Consider the following 16,626-nt stretch of genomic DNA (forward strand, 5'->3'; position numbering starts at 1 on the left):
TAAAATTTAGTCAGTATAAAGACAAATAAAAGCTGGGCTATGATTGTTATTATATGTCATCACTATTTTATTTATATTTTCTTCTGATATTTAAAGGAATTGATATGTTCGCACAGGTTCCTGAAAGCACTGTTGATCCTAGGCAATGAACCGTCAATGCTTATGGAGAACCTGGCTTTGTTGAAGTGTTATCTTCTTGAGTACAGTTGTGGCATGGCACAGACATAGAAGAAGCATTCTTTGGTCTGTCTATTATGGATGGTTTATCATTTTAGAACAAGTGCCTCATTTCTACTTTTTCTCCCCACTTCTTTTTGTAGAACGAATCCTTTCACATGATCTATAGCCTTACATTTTCTTCCTGCCCCCAGTGGATATTTTAAGAATGATGGATCTGTCTGAGTTTGGAGATGCTGCAGCCTTTCTCAGAAGAAGTAAGGATGATACTCTGTTAGAGTCCCCAGCCTTTGATGGTAAGACTTTGTGGAAACTGCTGGCTTGAGTTCATATTATCACTTTTTTTTTTTTTGGTTTTTTTGAGACAGGGTTTCTCTGTGTAGCTTTGCGCCTTTCCTGGAACTCACTTTGGAGACCAGGCTGGCCTCGAACTCACAAAGATCCGCCTGCCTCTGCCTCCCGAGTGCTGGGATTAAAGGCGTGCGCCACCACCGCCCGGCCATATTATCACTTTAAGTGGCATAACTATTTACTTGATTGCAATGACCCATTGGTTCTGGAGACTAACGTATTTGAATGGTGTGCAAGCAGATGCTATGAATCTTTGAACAATTGAAGACATCAAGTGTCCAAGCCAGTAATAGAAATTCCCAAGAGAAAGAGGGTGCCTGGGAGGAATCCCAGTCCCATATCCCATTTATGAAGCTCTCAGACTAGTATTCTCTTCTAGGAGTTGCCTTAGGTCAAGACTTTCTTAGAAACCTCTGAATTGTCAGCGAACACATATTTTAGCAGGGCTAGGACTGTGACTTGGCTCTGCAAACTGTGAAAAAGAAGGAAGAAAATGATGGAGGCTGAGAGGCTGGAGGTGAGAGTTGGTCTCTGGCTGTCTTCAGACATTCCTGCTGTTGGAACCTGGCCCTTTGGCACAGGTCAGCAGGGTTTCTCAGCCAAACTAAAAGAAAGATCATTTAGGAGACTGACACTGAGATTCACAATTTCTTTGTGCTTCAGGCGAAGCCAAAGGTTAATGAGGATTTAGCTTCGAGAAAAAAAAAGGGCCAAGTTCTACATTAAAAATTCCAAGTAAATGTAACCTTTGCCCCCATTCTTTTTTATATATCTGGGCTGCATGACCATTCTCTACATTTCAGCTAGTTAGAGATTTGGAAATCAGATTCACAGTGTGGTTTGACATCAGGTCACCTACATGTCTTAATTCCAAAATTACTTAACAGTGCACAATAAAAACTGAACATTGTTCTGGCACCCAGAATTAGTCAATGTTAGACTTCAATGTGACCAGTTATAATTTAAGCCAATTATGAAGGAAATTGTATTTCCGTCACAGACCCACCAGTCCTGGATCAGCTCCCAGTTTCCCATCCTTGTATTTCATTAGTGTGATTGTATTTCAGAGTAACTAATTATAATCCTTCAAATCAGAAACAATAACAGAACAATCCCCCAAAGCAGAGTGGCCATGAAGAGGCCTATCACAAGCAGTGAGGTAACGAAGACAAGATGGTGATAGTGGTACCAGAGAGGAAAATCAAAATTGGACCAGTATAGTAGAGAGAACTGGATCATTCATTTCATAGAGTCAACACTATAAATGGTTGCTTAAAACAGAGTGATCAACATAGTCTTAAATAATTTTATTAACATACAACCCTTCTTTATGGATATTCACTGGCAGCAAAAAGATGAAAAATCACCAAAAGTTGTCTATCTCGCTGGGCTAGGTAACAGTAGAGTTTGTGTATAGAACTCAGGCCAAATGGAAACAGTTTGACTATGAGTGTAGCCAACAGTTTTGGCTTCCAGTTCCCTGTTCTTGATCATCTATTTTATATTAGACTAAAGCACCTCATCTTACTGAGCCTTCTTTCACTCACCTGCCAAAGTTAGATGAACAAAAAAACACTTGCCCTGCCTACCTTCCTTCATTGTTTTTTTTTTTTTTTTTTTTTTCCGAGACAGGGTTTCTCTGTGTAGCTTTGCACCTTTTCCTGGAACTCACTCGGTAGCCCAGGCTGGCCTCGAACTCACAGAGATCCGCCTGGCTCTGCCTCCTGAGTGCTGGGATTAAAGGCGTGCACCACCACCGCCCGGCTTCATTGTTATTAGGACCAAATAATGCTATCAGTTTGAAAATAAGTGTAGTGTAGTATAATGATATCCAGAAAAGAAACCTAGAACTGCTGGGTGCCAGGGAGGAAGACCAGTAGTTTTAGAGGTAAATATAAGAAGAAAATCACTCCAAAACCAAATAAATGACTTTGTACTACAAGAGATTAAGTATCTATTTAATAAGACTACAAGTTTGAATATAGTTTAACCCCAATTTTATCTCATACCACAGAACAGAGCCTCATAAGAAATGGTACAGAGAAACAACACTGGTCACTTTTAAGCTTGTTTGTGATTGGTTTTAATGTTTTACATCTTTTTATACATCTCAAAATGCTGACCCTCTTCATATCATATGAGATATTTAATTAGAGTTGGTTAGCTTACAGGAAATGATATAGGGAAAATATCCTTCACTTATACATTTGAAAGCATTGCTTGACAGCTTACTCACCAGGACGGTGCTGAATTCTAGATGACCCAATTCAAATGCCGTGCTATCTGCATTCACAGCTCTGCATTATTTATGACTAAAAGGAATTAAAGGTTGACTTATTTCATCTACTTTATCTTTTAAAGAAAAGATGCTGTCATGGACTGGGTCTCAGGGAAAGGTTTCTGAAAATTCTTCACTCCTGCTCTTTCCGGGGTTGTTGAAACAAAGAGCTCATCATGGGGCAGGAGGTGAGCCCTCCTTGAGAGAAGCTCCAGAGAGAGAGAGAGAAAAGTAGCTAAGCACTTGCTAAAGGAAGCATGAGATAATGGAGGAAAACTAATTTAGGAGGAGGGTAATTTGATTTCTAGAGTCATTATTCTAATTACTGCTAATAATTAGCTATGCCACTATTGGCACTGTGGGCAAGTCTTATCCTTCTTCAGAGATAGATAGAGACAGAGATAGATAGAGACAGAGATAGATAGAGATATATATAGAGAGATAGAGATAGAGAGATAGAGAGAGAGAGAGAGAGAGAGGGTAAGGGAGAAAGAAGAGAGGGAGGGAAAATCATCAAATTTCTTTCAAGTGGTAATATATTTTGAAATGCACAGCCTTTATGTGCTAAACAGATACTTTTCAGAATCAAATGTATTTTCATACACTAACATAAAAACATGGTTGTTTGCATAAAAGGGACCAAAATAATAAGTACAACACAAAACCAGCATTAAAAAGCATAAACAAGTAGAAAGGCAATGAAAACTGAGTTACAAAGGATTATCACATCTGCTTACAAAGCAATTTTCAGGGGAAGTTGCTTGTAATTAGGGAAAGGGAGAAAGCAGTGCATTGTAGATTGCCATGGCAAGAAAATAGTGAGCAACAAAGTTCTATGCAGAGACAAGAATGATGGTAGAAGAGAATGATACCCAATTAATTGCCTCTTTTTATACACATTCATCCCCATAACCTGCAGCTCACCTTTAGGGGAAGCATCTGGTGAGGGCCACATATCTGAAGAAATGAAATATCTGAAACTTTTGTAACTCATATACTAGAGATGTTGGTGGTAACCTAGTTGTCATTCCCCTTAGTCAGAGTTGAATGGGGTTCTCATCAATGCTCTCCCCTCACCCTTTTTCTTTTTGGGTGAGAACTCTTGTAGTATGCTAAAACTGATTTTCTTTGAAGAGCATATTTCCTATTCATCTTAAATGGTTACTTACCTTGGGTGGAAGAGAATTAGTTAAGTATTTAAATGAACCTAGAGAGGTATTCTCATGTATTCACAGGACTTCTAACTTACTTTACCTGAAAGTATTTCATGGGTTAATTACTTTTGTAGAAGACTTCTTCACTTAGGGATAAGGCATTGAGTGAGGGGACAGAAGAAGGAAAATTAATATATGACAATAAACATGAGTCAATTTTATTATATAACAAAATAATGGATATTCTCCTATCTCTTCTTCAATTTAGCATGTCTTTCTCTTATTGGACTTTCATTCAAAGATTAAAACATCATGTATAGAAATCTTAAGGGAGAAGTCCATTAACACACAGATTTACACAGTTGTAACCAGATAATTTTTGAGTGAGTTTATTTGAGGGGACCTGGGAAAGAGTGAGATGATCAGGAGCCTATCCAAGGGTCCAGTGTTGTGCAGTATAGGATGGGGTAGGTGAGTTAGGTAGAGTTTTCTTATAATATAGTGATATTGGCAGACCTCTGCTTGCTGAGAATTTTCTTGTTCCTTTACAAATATGCATGGGCAAGCAGTCATGGTTAGCATTTATGTTTTTATAGAACTTCCTGACTTCTTATATTGATGACTCTGAGACTTAGCAGAAACAAAACTGCATCAGAATGAAAATGTCCAGTGGAGATTCCCTTAAATACTGTAGTTATAACCTATATTTCCTCTCTAGGGAAGAAGAAATGCTGGGTTCACGATGGGAAGAATGTTTATATCGAGGCTGAGGTTATAGAGAGTGACGGTGATGGAAAAGTACTTGTAGAAACTAGAGATGGAGAGGTAAAGAAGGCCTTATTCTTTCTGGGGTTGTCTGTGTTACTGTCTAGTCCATCCACTAAGTCTATAGACAAAAGAGTGTGATGATATGCATAGGGGAAATAGAGAAATAGATATCTATGTATGTGACAAGAGCTCTCTATGTGGTACTGACTGTCCTAGAACTCACTATGTAGACAAGGCTGGCCTTGAACTCACAGAGAATCCTCTTGCCTTTGCCATCCCAGTTCTGGCATTAAAGACATGTGCCACCAAACTGGGCTAAAATATATCTTTTATTTTCTTGTTCTTGGCAGAGTCTGAGAATTAAGGAGGACAATATCCAACAGATGAACCCTGCAGAGTTTGAAATGGTTGAAGATCTGTCAATGCTGCTTCACCTCAATGAGGCATCTGTGCTTCACACCCTGAGGAGACGTTATGACCATTGGATGATCTATGTGTGTATATAGACCTTACCAGGAAAATCTCATTTGGAACTCATATTGGCTATGCCCCCAACCTCTCCTGGTGATATTTACATTTAGTTCACATAGCCTCATATGAACATCCACTGGGAAGTAACGATCTCAATATTTCTTTAATTTTATCTTGTCAGCATGCATGTCATTTCCCGCAGAATGCCATACTACACCTAAGTATGAAGCTTAGAACCCGAATAGAAAGAGTCCAAATACCAGCTCAATTACTTATTAGTTAAGGTTATCTATGCCATTAAAAATATATCTGGAGGAAAATGTATTTGAGATGTTGCACTTCCAACCCAGTTTTGTGTAAAGATAAATCCAGGACATGCTTGCACTAATGTGTATGCAACACTTACATGCACAAACACAAGTAGGCTGGCATTAGAAATGGATAAACATATAGTCCCATGCACACATTCCTGTCTGTGTAGAGAAAGATAAGCAGTCATTGGGCATTTCCATGGCAACCTGTATCAGCATTTTCAGGAAAGAAGAGTCGAGGCTCTCATGTCTGTGTGTTTATGTTCATAACTGTCGCCATGATTGTCAGATAGTTTATGTATCATTTTAGAACTAGACTGTGTGCTCTTTGGAGAAATGCTTGATTTTCCTATCAAATGCTCAATGAACACTTAAGTAATGAATCAGTTAATGAAACAGATTAAAAAACTGGCCATGGTGGTGCATGTCTTTAATCCTAGTACTCAGGAGGTAAAGGTCAGTGGATCTCTGTGAATTTGAGGCCACCCTGGTCTACATAGTGAATTCCCAGACAGCTAGTGCTATGTAGAGAGACCCTTTCTCAACAAATAAACAAACAAACTATAAATATTTCACTTATGGGCTAGAAATACTGCTAAGTCCAGATTTAGATAGAAATTTGCTAAAAATGGACTAGAATTTATATTTCCTGTGTGTATACCAACTGCTTTATGCATAGAGTTCCAAGAGTAGCTTAAGGCTATTCCTGGCACTGTGAAAGACACTTCTATTGGAGGACAACATAGTAAGCCCATAGGAGAAGATGGGGCTATCTGCTTTTATGACACCTAGTCCATGTTGCTGAGAAAGCAGTCTGTGCAGTCCCAGGTGAAGATGGCTTTCTCCTTTCCCCACATGTCCCCTGTCTTGTTGAACTCCATGATGTTACCTTTCTATAAAGTGTGATAGTAATGTCTGACTCTCTACATAAGTTAGAGGATTAAATTTTAAAAAACAAGTAGAACAGATAATTCAGTGTCTGTCACCAAACTAGCATTTGAGAAACCAACTGATTTTTCCACAGTCATTAAGCTCCTGATGGTTAGTTCCTCCTCTTTCTTCTAAACCTATGCATTAGAAGCAGTACGGAGATTAGGCTCAGATAGTGGCAGTAGGGATCCATTATCATCAAGACTGTGACATACAACCACCCTAGTCTTCAACTTTTGACTTACTAGGTAACTGTTTTAGTTTCTCTAAAGATTTGTCTCTCAACAAAATTGCCACTGAATGGGTAGTTTAAAAGAACCCTCATCCATATACAGTACTGAAGAACATTAGTCTTCAATGAAGTAAAACCGGCGGGGTCTTACTTCTTGTGGAGGCTCTGGAAGAAAAGGCTTCCACCTCTTTGCTGGCTTCTTAGTGCTGCTGGTGTTCCTTGTGGTGGTTTCACCTCAATCTCTTTGCAAGAGTTACATGTGGGGGCTCCAGAAATGGCTCAGCACTTTAGAACACTTGAAGATTTTGCAGAGGAACCAGGTTTGGATCCCAGTAACACCATGGAGGTTTACAGCAGTCTATAACTCCAGCTTCCAGGGATCCAGTGTCCTCTTCAGGCCTCTGCTGGCACCACGCTCATATACGTGCACATGCATGCATGCATGCATGCATGCAGGCAAATGCTCATGCACATAAAAATAAAAATAAATATTTTTTTTAAAAAGACATGTGTCAGATATTTTAGCAGTTATTGTATCTCCCAGAGACTGAGAGGTAATCCCAGGTCTTAACGCTGGCCTAACCCAGATCTGTCCGCTTCTCTTAGAAGTCCCTTCTCCACAGGAATTCATCTCTCCTTTTCCATGTTCCCTTATAAGTAACTATTCAACTAGCCTTACCTGACAGGGGAAGCCCTGACAAATCTGGGAGCGCAGCTAGTCTATTTTCTAATCCACTCTGATCTCTCCTCAGACGTATTCAGGCCTCTTCTGCGTGGCTATAAACCCTTACAAGTGGCTTCCAGTGTATCAGAAAGAGGTCATGGCTGCCTATCACAGGAAGAGGCGATCCAAGGCTCCCCCTCACATCTTTGCTGTCGCCAATAGTGCCCTTCAGGAGATGCTCTGCAGTAAGTAGCTGCCCTACAAAATGAAAAAGGAAATTTTCCCATCCACGTTTTCTCTAAGTCACCAAAGGACACGTAGGCATTGTGAGGAGAGCATGGCTTCACAGTTGTCTCATCTCTTGATGCCTCTGTTTCCTTCCAGATAAAATGCGGGCAACGTTGTACAGGTCTCCTATGGTTACAGAGACAATTAGTTTGTGCTTCAGAGTGAAAGAATCCATTTGTAGTGCTGGGGCTGGAGGCTGGCCCAGATAATGCCCCCTGTATGTGTCTGCTCTTATTACTCAAGCGTATGCTATACTGCATGACACAAAGAAGCTAGTCTGTAACTATTATTATGCAATGATTCTCAAAAGACTAAAAATGTCAACCATTAGTTAGTTACTCTTTCTATTTAAAGCAAGGAAATAGGCCTAGAATTTACATGTGCATGTTACTGGTAAAGATAAAGATATCTGTTTTATACTGTATCTTTTAAGTGAGGGGTTTGCAAGTGTAGATGAAACAACTCTTTCTCCTTGTTTCTAAGTTGAAACTATAGGTACAAATATTGTGAATAAGTTCATTCCAGTACATAAGCTTCAATCACAAGAATATCCTAGCAGTTTCTTTTCTCTCTCTCTCTCTCTCTCTCTCTCTTTCTTTCTTACTCACGTCTTTCTTTTTTTTTTTTGTAGGTGGAGAGAATCAGTCCATACTCTTCACGTAAGTGTTTGTCTCATTTTATTTTTTCCCTCCGTGAAGTTTCAGTGGAAAATAGACACTTACATTTCATTGAGAGTAGAACTTAAATTTGTTACCTTTGACTTGTTTAATCTTCAGATACAAAATGCATTTCAGGTAGGAAAAGATATTCTGCAAGTAGTCATAACATTTCAGTGAGTTCTGTAAATATAGTTTAAGGAAATCTGCCACCATCATTTAAAGAGACTCCTTCCTTAAAACTATATTATGTAAGCAGGTTTAGTTCCTTCTCAGGGAAGGGGCTTCCAGTCTAGCAAATGATCAACTTCAAAGTTCTCTATGCTGGCTAATTAACCAGAGAAGCTCTATTAACATCCATAGAGTATGCCCATGAAACAGATAACTTGCTGCTTTGAGTAGCCATGGCACAGTACATATAGTAATACATAGCGTGCCTTTGGAGATACCAAAAAAGGGCAAACAGGATCTCAGAATGCCTTATTGAAGATTCATTTTGATGGAAAGAGCACTGGGTGGGCATGCTAGTGTGAGCAGGTGGCTGAGACCCAAGGGGTTATGACGTGCTCAATCTGTGGTCTTCCTTTGCAATGATGATGACATGTTGTGTAGTTGACCCTCTGTTGGTTTCTGTTATCTTAAAAGGGATCATAGGTTTTAGAATTGTAGAGCTAAGTGGCTAGTTCAAATTCAAATCTATGCTCTTTGCAAATAGCATGGACTGGCTTCTGAATTTCATGTACCTAAAGGCAGGGTTGGGGAAATGTATTTGATTATCAAAGGGAAAGGAGAAAACCAAAGCACAGCTTTCTGGTGAAAAAATTGGCAGGTCATTTTCTAAGATAAAGGTTGGATATGATCAGAATTAGCTAACTTTCATGACATTGATCATCAGAACCAGTTAACCATTTTTCTCCACTTCAAATCACAGAGGAGAATCTGGTGCTGGAAAGACAGTGAACACCAAACTGACAATTCAGTATTTTGCCACTGTGGCAGCTGTAAGTGAGACCGAGAAAAAGCCGGTGAGTGTCTATAACATCATGAACAGTGAGGTTGCCTCATCTACTGAGACATGGAGACTTTTCTTTGACAAGCTATGGGGAATGAGGAGGAGGAGAGAACCATAGAACAATTAGCAAAACTGTAGTACTTACTTTTCTCATTTGGTGACAAAATATCTGATACTGAAATTTAAGAAAGGAAGGGCTTATCATGGCATTCCATTTGAGGATATATACAGTCCAGCATGATGCAGAAGCAACAGAGGCAGGAGCAGGAGGCTGGCTAGTCACATTGTGTCATTGTAGCCATATTCAGAAACCAGGAAACCAACAGGAAGTGGAGCCAAGCTAAGACTATCAAACATTAAGGTCACCAGTGGTTCAGATTGATCAGGAAAGCTCTACCTCCCAAAGGGTCTACAGGAGTGCCACCAGCCTGGGATCAAGTTTTTAAACACGTGAGCCTACAGGGACATTTCACCTTTACACCACCACAAAAATATTGAAACGTCTTGTTTTTCATCTTTTCTTTACTGCCTGAGAGGATCATCAGAGCATTCTAAATCAAACCAAAAGCGTGCATCACATACTTTTAGATATCCTTCCAAGAACGTTTGGTTGGCCCTTCTGATCAACATACCTTCAGGATACAAACCTTCTTGTACCAAGTCACCACAACCTTTAATGTTCTCTTCTGATATTTCTAAATCTCTTTAGCTACAATGTTATGTCAGATACCTACACACACACACACACACACACACACACACACACACACACACACACACACACACACAATGGCTTCCTTTGCTCTGAACTCCTTTATTAGATCCCATGCCCAACAGAAAAACCCTTAACTTTAACCATGCAACGTTTTCTATAAATGTTACCTTCTTTATTATTTTTTTTAAACCATGGTCTCTTGATTTCATTTCTTGATTTTGTAATAAAAGACCTTCACTAAAGTAACTTAAGGGAGAAAGGGCTTATTTGGCTCATAATTCTAGGTTATTTCAAATAATTATAGTTATTTCAAAGAAGGTGGCAGGCACATGAATTTGCTAGTCATGTGACATACATTGTCAAGAAAACAGTGAATTAATGTATGTATGCTAATGCTCTACTCACTCCCACCTTTCTGTGCAGTTCATGATCTAGTCCATGAAATGGTGCTACTTACATGCAAGGTGGGTCTTCCCATCTCAATAACGCAGCTTAGGAAAATCAAACTAATCTAGACAATCACTCATTTAAACTGCCTTTCAAGGTAGTTCTAGGTTGCATTAGGTGAATAGTTAAAATCAGCCATCACACTTGATAACTTTTAATTCATCTTTAGCTGTAAAGTGAGCATTCATAGTAACTTGGAAGTCATTCTTCCATGCAAAGTAAAATTAGGTAGTGTTAAGTGGTATTCTCAGAACAATTTGTAACCACACGAAACTGTTAACACCTCTCATCAGTCCGTGTCTGATATTGTCACTTTGTATTTTCAATTCAATGCTGGGTATCACCAGCTGTTTCTGCTGTAACAAGTAGGAACTATATCAAAATATAGACTCACTTTGCTCAGATTTTAAACTATAAAACATTTGCATTCCCATCACCTCATCCCTGAAATTGGTTGATACCTGCAAGCATCCTTGAACTCTGTTTTTTTCCTACATACAATTGTTTCAGTGTGCATTTTAGTTTTGTTGTTGTTTGGTGTGGACTAATTGGTTTTATTATAAGACTCTTAATTGAGTCTTATGATGTTACATAATGTAACATGACAACACAACTTAACATGTACAACAGGTCTATGGAATCCTTGCTTATATAGCCTTTTATAATTCTTTGGAAGACAATAGATACATATTATTGAGATCAAAACAATATGTATACATTGTATATTCTTGAGCACCATATACTATATAATTAAACCTATGAAGCAGGTCTTTGAGGGTGAATTTCTAAAAACAATGCAGCTCTGAATTGATGTGGAAGCAGCTGATCTTTCAGAATTATTCTGTGTAAACAGACCTTATACTTGAATAGGCAAAATTCAAATTCAAGATCAATACTATTACTAGCCACTGCTTGGTGTAACAACCCTCTAGATTACCTAGAAATAGTGTAAGGAAAATATAAATTAATAATGGCAAGAAACTAATTTATTATCCTAAGACAAATTTTTAGTTCTTTTCTGTTTGTTAATAAACATTTTCTTTATTCACTCGGACTCAAACAAAAACATTACAAACTAATGACCGCCTAAATATTTTCTTAGGAGAAAATATATGAAATTGCTATCTTTCATCCTTCCATTTTTCAGAATCTCAGTTTCCAAATAGTGTTTTATCACACTTGAAAACTATAGGCCACTAGTTACTGCGGCAGCAATGAAGCTACTTTTGGGGAGTTCGCTTCAGTGTAAAATCCTGTTAAACTTTATTCAGCTATGCTTCTCTTCCGTGCTTTTAGGGGATTTCAGAAGATCAAATTGTACAAACGAATCCTGTCTTAGAAGCATTTGGAAATGCCAAAACTCTGAGAAATGACAACTCTTCTCGTTTTGTAAGTGGTGCAATAACATCTCAGAACCTATCATTTTTAGGCTATTATAAAATTCGTGTCTGAGCACATTGGTAAGAGAATTCTAGAACAAGGTTTTTGATCAAATTCTATCATGTTGTGACATTTCTCGAAAGAGTTTTACCAGATATGGCTGAGACAATTAAAACTGCTTGTGTCTATGTATTTTCTATTTGGAAGAGTCCATTCATAAGGGAAGTAGTTATCTTAACACACATTTCTTTACCTTCATTGTAGGGCAGCTCATCCAGCAAGGTATCATAAGGCTTCCTGTATTCTTATATTTTAGAGATTTGAAAATGTTTCTCCTTAATTTCCTATATACTGAAGTCAATTTAGTAGATACTTCCTAATTCTCTTAATTATTCTCTCTGCTCTTGTTTATGAACTCCTTTTCCTGCATATTTAATGGGAATTTTTTTATATATATTGAACAAGGTACTTCAATGTGGTTTTTTGATAACTAGAAATCCCATGATGAAGGAAAACATTTGGATTTAGAAATCAAGCTTTGTAAGTCAATTTTGTTCCAAGAATGAGGGGCAGGGAGCCCCTGTAAAAGTTAAAGAAAACTGAAGAAAGCTTCATGTTTGAATATCTAAGCATAACTAAATAATAGACTCAGGCTAATTGCCTAGTTTCTGACCAAAGTCTAGTGATGCGACATTCCTGTTTATATTGATTTGAACACACTTGTACATTAAACAATTGCTATCTTGAAGATTTGTTAAAATATTGGTGCATGTTTTATGAAATATGAAAGAGGAATGTAGAAAAGAGAAGAAAAGAGAAAAATGTAAAGGGAAGAGTAAGGTCTGGGGACATAGCTAAGTGGTGAATTGCCTAGCATGTGTGAAATCCCAGGATGAGTCCCCAAGAGAGAGACAGAGAGTGAGACACAGAAAGAGGGAGAATAAGAAAGGAAATAAAATGAAAGAAAGAGAAGGGGAGAGGAGAGGAGGAAATTAAAGAAAGAATAAGAAGCAGAGATGAAGACAGATAAAGTTGGAGGGATAGACAGGAAGAAGCAGACAAAAGTAAAGGATTTTGATAAATGGAAGGAAAAAGACAAAAACAACCCACCAAAAATCCAACAAAAATTAAAAAATTGAGGTAGGTTTTAAGAATTATTACTAGGTATGCATGCATCTATACTAGTTTCCCACATAAATGTGTGCATATAGGCATGTGTGTGTGTGTGTGTGTGTGTGTGTGTGTGTGTGCGTGCGCGTGCGTGTGTGTACACATAGGCATGTGTATGATTGTCTGTGTAGCTGCCATTGTTCTCTGCTTTCTAATAAACTAGCTCAGTCCCCTGTTGTGGCCACTCTTCTTCCCCTGCTGGAATGATGTTTTGCTGTGGTGCTTCCTGGCACAGGAGGACCTCACCAACCCATTTTTTACTCCCACATTCTCATCCTATAAACTGGCTGCCACTGTATCTGGCATTCTGACATAGGTACTGTCAGCACTAAGCAGCCTTTATGCCTTGCTGGTTTCTCCTTTTAGGTTTCAATTAAGAAAGAAGAAAGTGGAAAATCACAGTGTATTTTGAGACATAAGCCCCACACAAGCCCCTTGGTCTACTGAGCACACATGAAACGAACCCCTAGCCTTTTGTCTATCTCTCAGTCTTGGTTTATGTTCCCTTTTCTCTTACTTCCTAAACTACAGCAAAAGGGGCTTTTCTTTTGATTTCAAAATACTTCAAATGTCCCTTTGTTAGAGCTCTTGAGTAGCCATGTACCATCTATAACATTTCACAACTGTCGGAACCATGTTTATTCTTCTTATTAGGTGTCTAATTCCTCAGGAGTTCCTTAGATCATGGTGGATAGTCACTGAATACTGGATGAGTGAGTGAGCATGCTGAGAAGATTCTGCATTCCTCCTTTTCAAATAAGAGCACTGAAGTTCACACAGTTTCTACAGTGCACATGAAAACACACAGGCAGAAACTGGCAGATGTGGGCCTGGACACAGTCAGGACTGCTGTAGTTTTAGTAATCAGTTGCAGCTCCCTCTAGACCAGTGGTTCTCAACCTTCCTAATGCTGTGACCCTTTAATATAGTTCCTCATGTTATAGTGACCTCCTCAAACATAAACTTATTTTCATTGCTACTTCATAACTGTATTTTTCTACGTTATGAATTGTAATGTTAATATCTGATATACAGGATATTTGATATGTGACCTCCGTGAGGGGGTCATTCAACCCCAAAAGGATTGTAACTCACGGGTTGAAAACTGCTGCTCTAGACATTATCTTATCCTTCTCATCTCAATACCATCTTACATTTCATTTTTCAATCTTTGGAGTATATAGTCACTTTGAGGATGATGTAATCAATGAAGCCTTTGCAATTGTTCAGAAAGTTTGGATGGGACACTGCGTTCTGTTTCTACCTAGGGAAAACTCATCAGGATGCATTTTGGTGCAAGAGGCACACTGTCATCTGCAGATATCCAGATCTGTAAGTAACCATTGCACTATCTGGCTGGTTTCCTCTAGGTTTTGTAAGACTGTTCAAGCATGAATCTTTATTCGTTCTTGATCCTTCTAGATTTTCTAGAAAAATCCCGGGTGGTTTATCAGCAGCCTGGAGAGAGGAACTACCATATCTTTTATCAGATTCTGTCTGGAAAACAAGAACTTCAGGGTAAGTGTTAGACTGGAGCCCACACGTACTCTAGAAAAAGGACAAACAGATACCAAGGGAGAGAGAGTACTGTTTTAGTAAGTTTCAGTAGTTTTAGATCACAGTTTATTCATCCTACAGTAGGAAACTTAGGCACTTATAGAACCAATGGGGGTAGAATAAATGGCAACATTTTTTTTTTAATTTGGCATTAAAAGCAAGAAGAGAATTTGCAGTGAATAAAATGCCTTTGCAAGGTTAAATGTGTGTGTGTGTGTGTGTGTGTGTGTGTGTGTGTGTGTGTGTGTCCGCAGTCGATGCAAGAGTAGTTCTTTGCTCGACAGGGCATTTTTTGCCAAGAAGAGGACAAACTCCATATGGAGTGTCTTCGATGCCCAACATCCTCTCAGGAGTAGATCGGTGCTGCCAGGAGCAATCATGTCTTGTGTCAACAGAATTCTCAGTTATTAAAACATTTAAATGCCATATTCTCTAGGTCTATGAAGTATTTGAAGATTACCTATCTATCCAACATGGATTTCTGTATATGTAGAAAACCTAACTAACATAGCTATAAATATGACAAGCACAGGTGACTATTAACCTGTAATTCTTATCAACCTAAATAACTTAAAGACTAAGGCTTCACATTATGAAAATAAACAATCTGTAAACAGATGTATAGTATAGGGACAACAACCTTGAAGTTGTGACAATATACAAAAATATCTTAATCAGAGGTAGAAATGTATAGTGCAATATAACAACAATATCCTTAATATGTATCAATATACAAAATGTCCTACACAGAGGTAGAATATACATATAGTGTGACAAATATAATTTTACATTTGTATCAATATACAAAATATTTCAAACAGGAGTAGGAACATATGTACAATACAACACATATAGTTTTGTATTTATATCAATATACAAATTATCTTAAATAGGAATAGAAAAATAGTTTTGTATTTATATCAGTATACAAGAATCCATACCAGTGCAAACTATCCAAAGTTGATAGTTACTGATTTAGTTTACAAGTAGATACAATAATCTACCTTATTATCCTATCATATCTATTCTCCCTTTTTCTTATCCAAAAGAGAATCCTGAGTCTAAACTTTATTGTTCCACCCCCAACCCTATTACAACTTATAACCAACCCCTGACAGATGACAATTATCCATAACCCTGAAAAAACAAAACCTTTTGGGAGAGGGATGTAGTTTTCTTAAAATTGCTTCCTGCTGTCTAGAGGGTGATGGTATTTCTGTGCGATTCTGTAAGAAAACTAAAACAATGGTTAATTCTCATAAGGACTACTGTAACATTTGTAGCCAGTCTCAGAGTAACAGGTAAAGCTTATCTGAAGTCCTGGCTAGAGGTATAAGATGATGGATTATCTTAGTTAGCCACCTTGGAACTGTCCTGAGCAGTTTGTAGTCCAGAGCCAATCTTTGTGTGTTATTTTACTGGCTCAACGGCGTCATTATGAACCAAATAGAATTATTGTTGTGGGGCCCCATCTTCCTTCTGGAGACTTCAAAGATCATTGCTAGGAAAATTTATTGTTCACTGTGGAAAACTTAAACATTATTAATACCAAAATAGAAAGTTTAAATTTTAGGATAGCACTATATCTAAAGAAAGGTTCTGCTGGGCAGTGGTGGTGCACGCATTTAATCCCAGCACTCGGGAGGCAGAGGCGGGTGGATCTCTGAGCATTTGAGGCCAGCCTGGGCTACAGAGTGAGCTCTAGGAAAGGCGCAAAGCTACACAGAGAAACCCTGTCTCAAAAAACCAAAAAAAAAAAAAAAAAAAAGGAAAGGTTCCAAAGAGTCAAGAATAAGTATGGTGAGAAATAGAATTTTGACGACAATAGTCCCTAGATTTTTGTTTTTTGTTTTTTTTTCTGTCCCACACCAGGTGGTTCCTCTGATATGAGACAGAAGCTCCTAATATTTTCTTTTAACAACATGCTTGGATTTAGAGAAGGAGAGAGCCACGCTCCAACTCCAAAGCTAGCTTTGATTTTTAATTGAGTTGAGAGTACAACTTTTCTGAGAAGTAAAGAGATAGAGATGTTTAGTAGTGAGATTTAACACTGCAGAGAATATTG

General features: G+C 38.2%; 1 protein-coding gene across 1 annotated transcript in view; it reads left to right on the forward strand.

The window, feature by feature from the left end:
- The first annotated feature begins 388 nt into the window (after positions 1 to 388).
- Myh15 (myosin heavy chain 15) overlaps positions 389 to 16,626 on the forward strand; it is a 125,259-nt gene continuing 109,021 nt past the window's right edge. Inside the window, exons 1-9 of the mRNA XM_052739927.1 lie at positions 389 to 473; positions 4,679 to 4,785; positions 5,079 to 5,222; positions 7,425 to 7,581; positions 8,256 to 8,283; positions 9,212 to 9,305; positions 11,751 to 11,843; positions 14,273 to 14,336; positions 14,427 to 14,522. Coding sequence (XP_052595887.1) covers positions 389 to 473; positions 4,679 to 4,785; positions 5,079 to 5,222; positions 7,425 to 7,581; positions 8,256 to 8,283; positions 9,212 to 9,305; positions 11,751 to 11,843; positions 14,273 to 14,336; positions 14,427 to 14,522 — 868 coding nt within the window. The remainder of the gene's footprint in view (positions 474 to 4,678; positions 4,786 to 5,078; positions 5,223 to 7,424; positions 7,582 to 8,255; positions 8,284 to 9,211; positions 9,306 to 11,750; positions 11,844 to 14,272; positions 14,337 to 14,426; positions 14,523 to 16,626) is intronic.

This window comes from Peromyscus californicus, unplaced genomic scaffold (assembly GCF_007827085.1).
Source record: "Peromyscus californicus insignis strain IS unplaced genomic scaffold, ASM782708v3 Scaffold_16__1_contigs__length_79575227, whole genome shotgun sequence".
Lineage (NCBI taxonomy): Eukaryota > Metazoa > Chordata > Mammalia > Rodentia > Cricetidae > Peromyscus > Peromyscus californicus.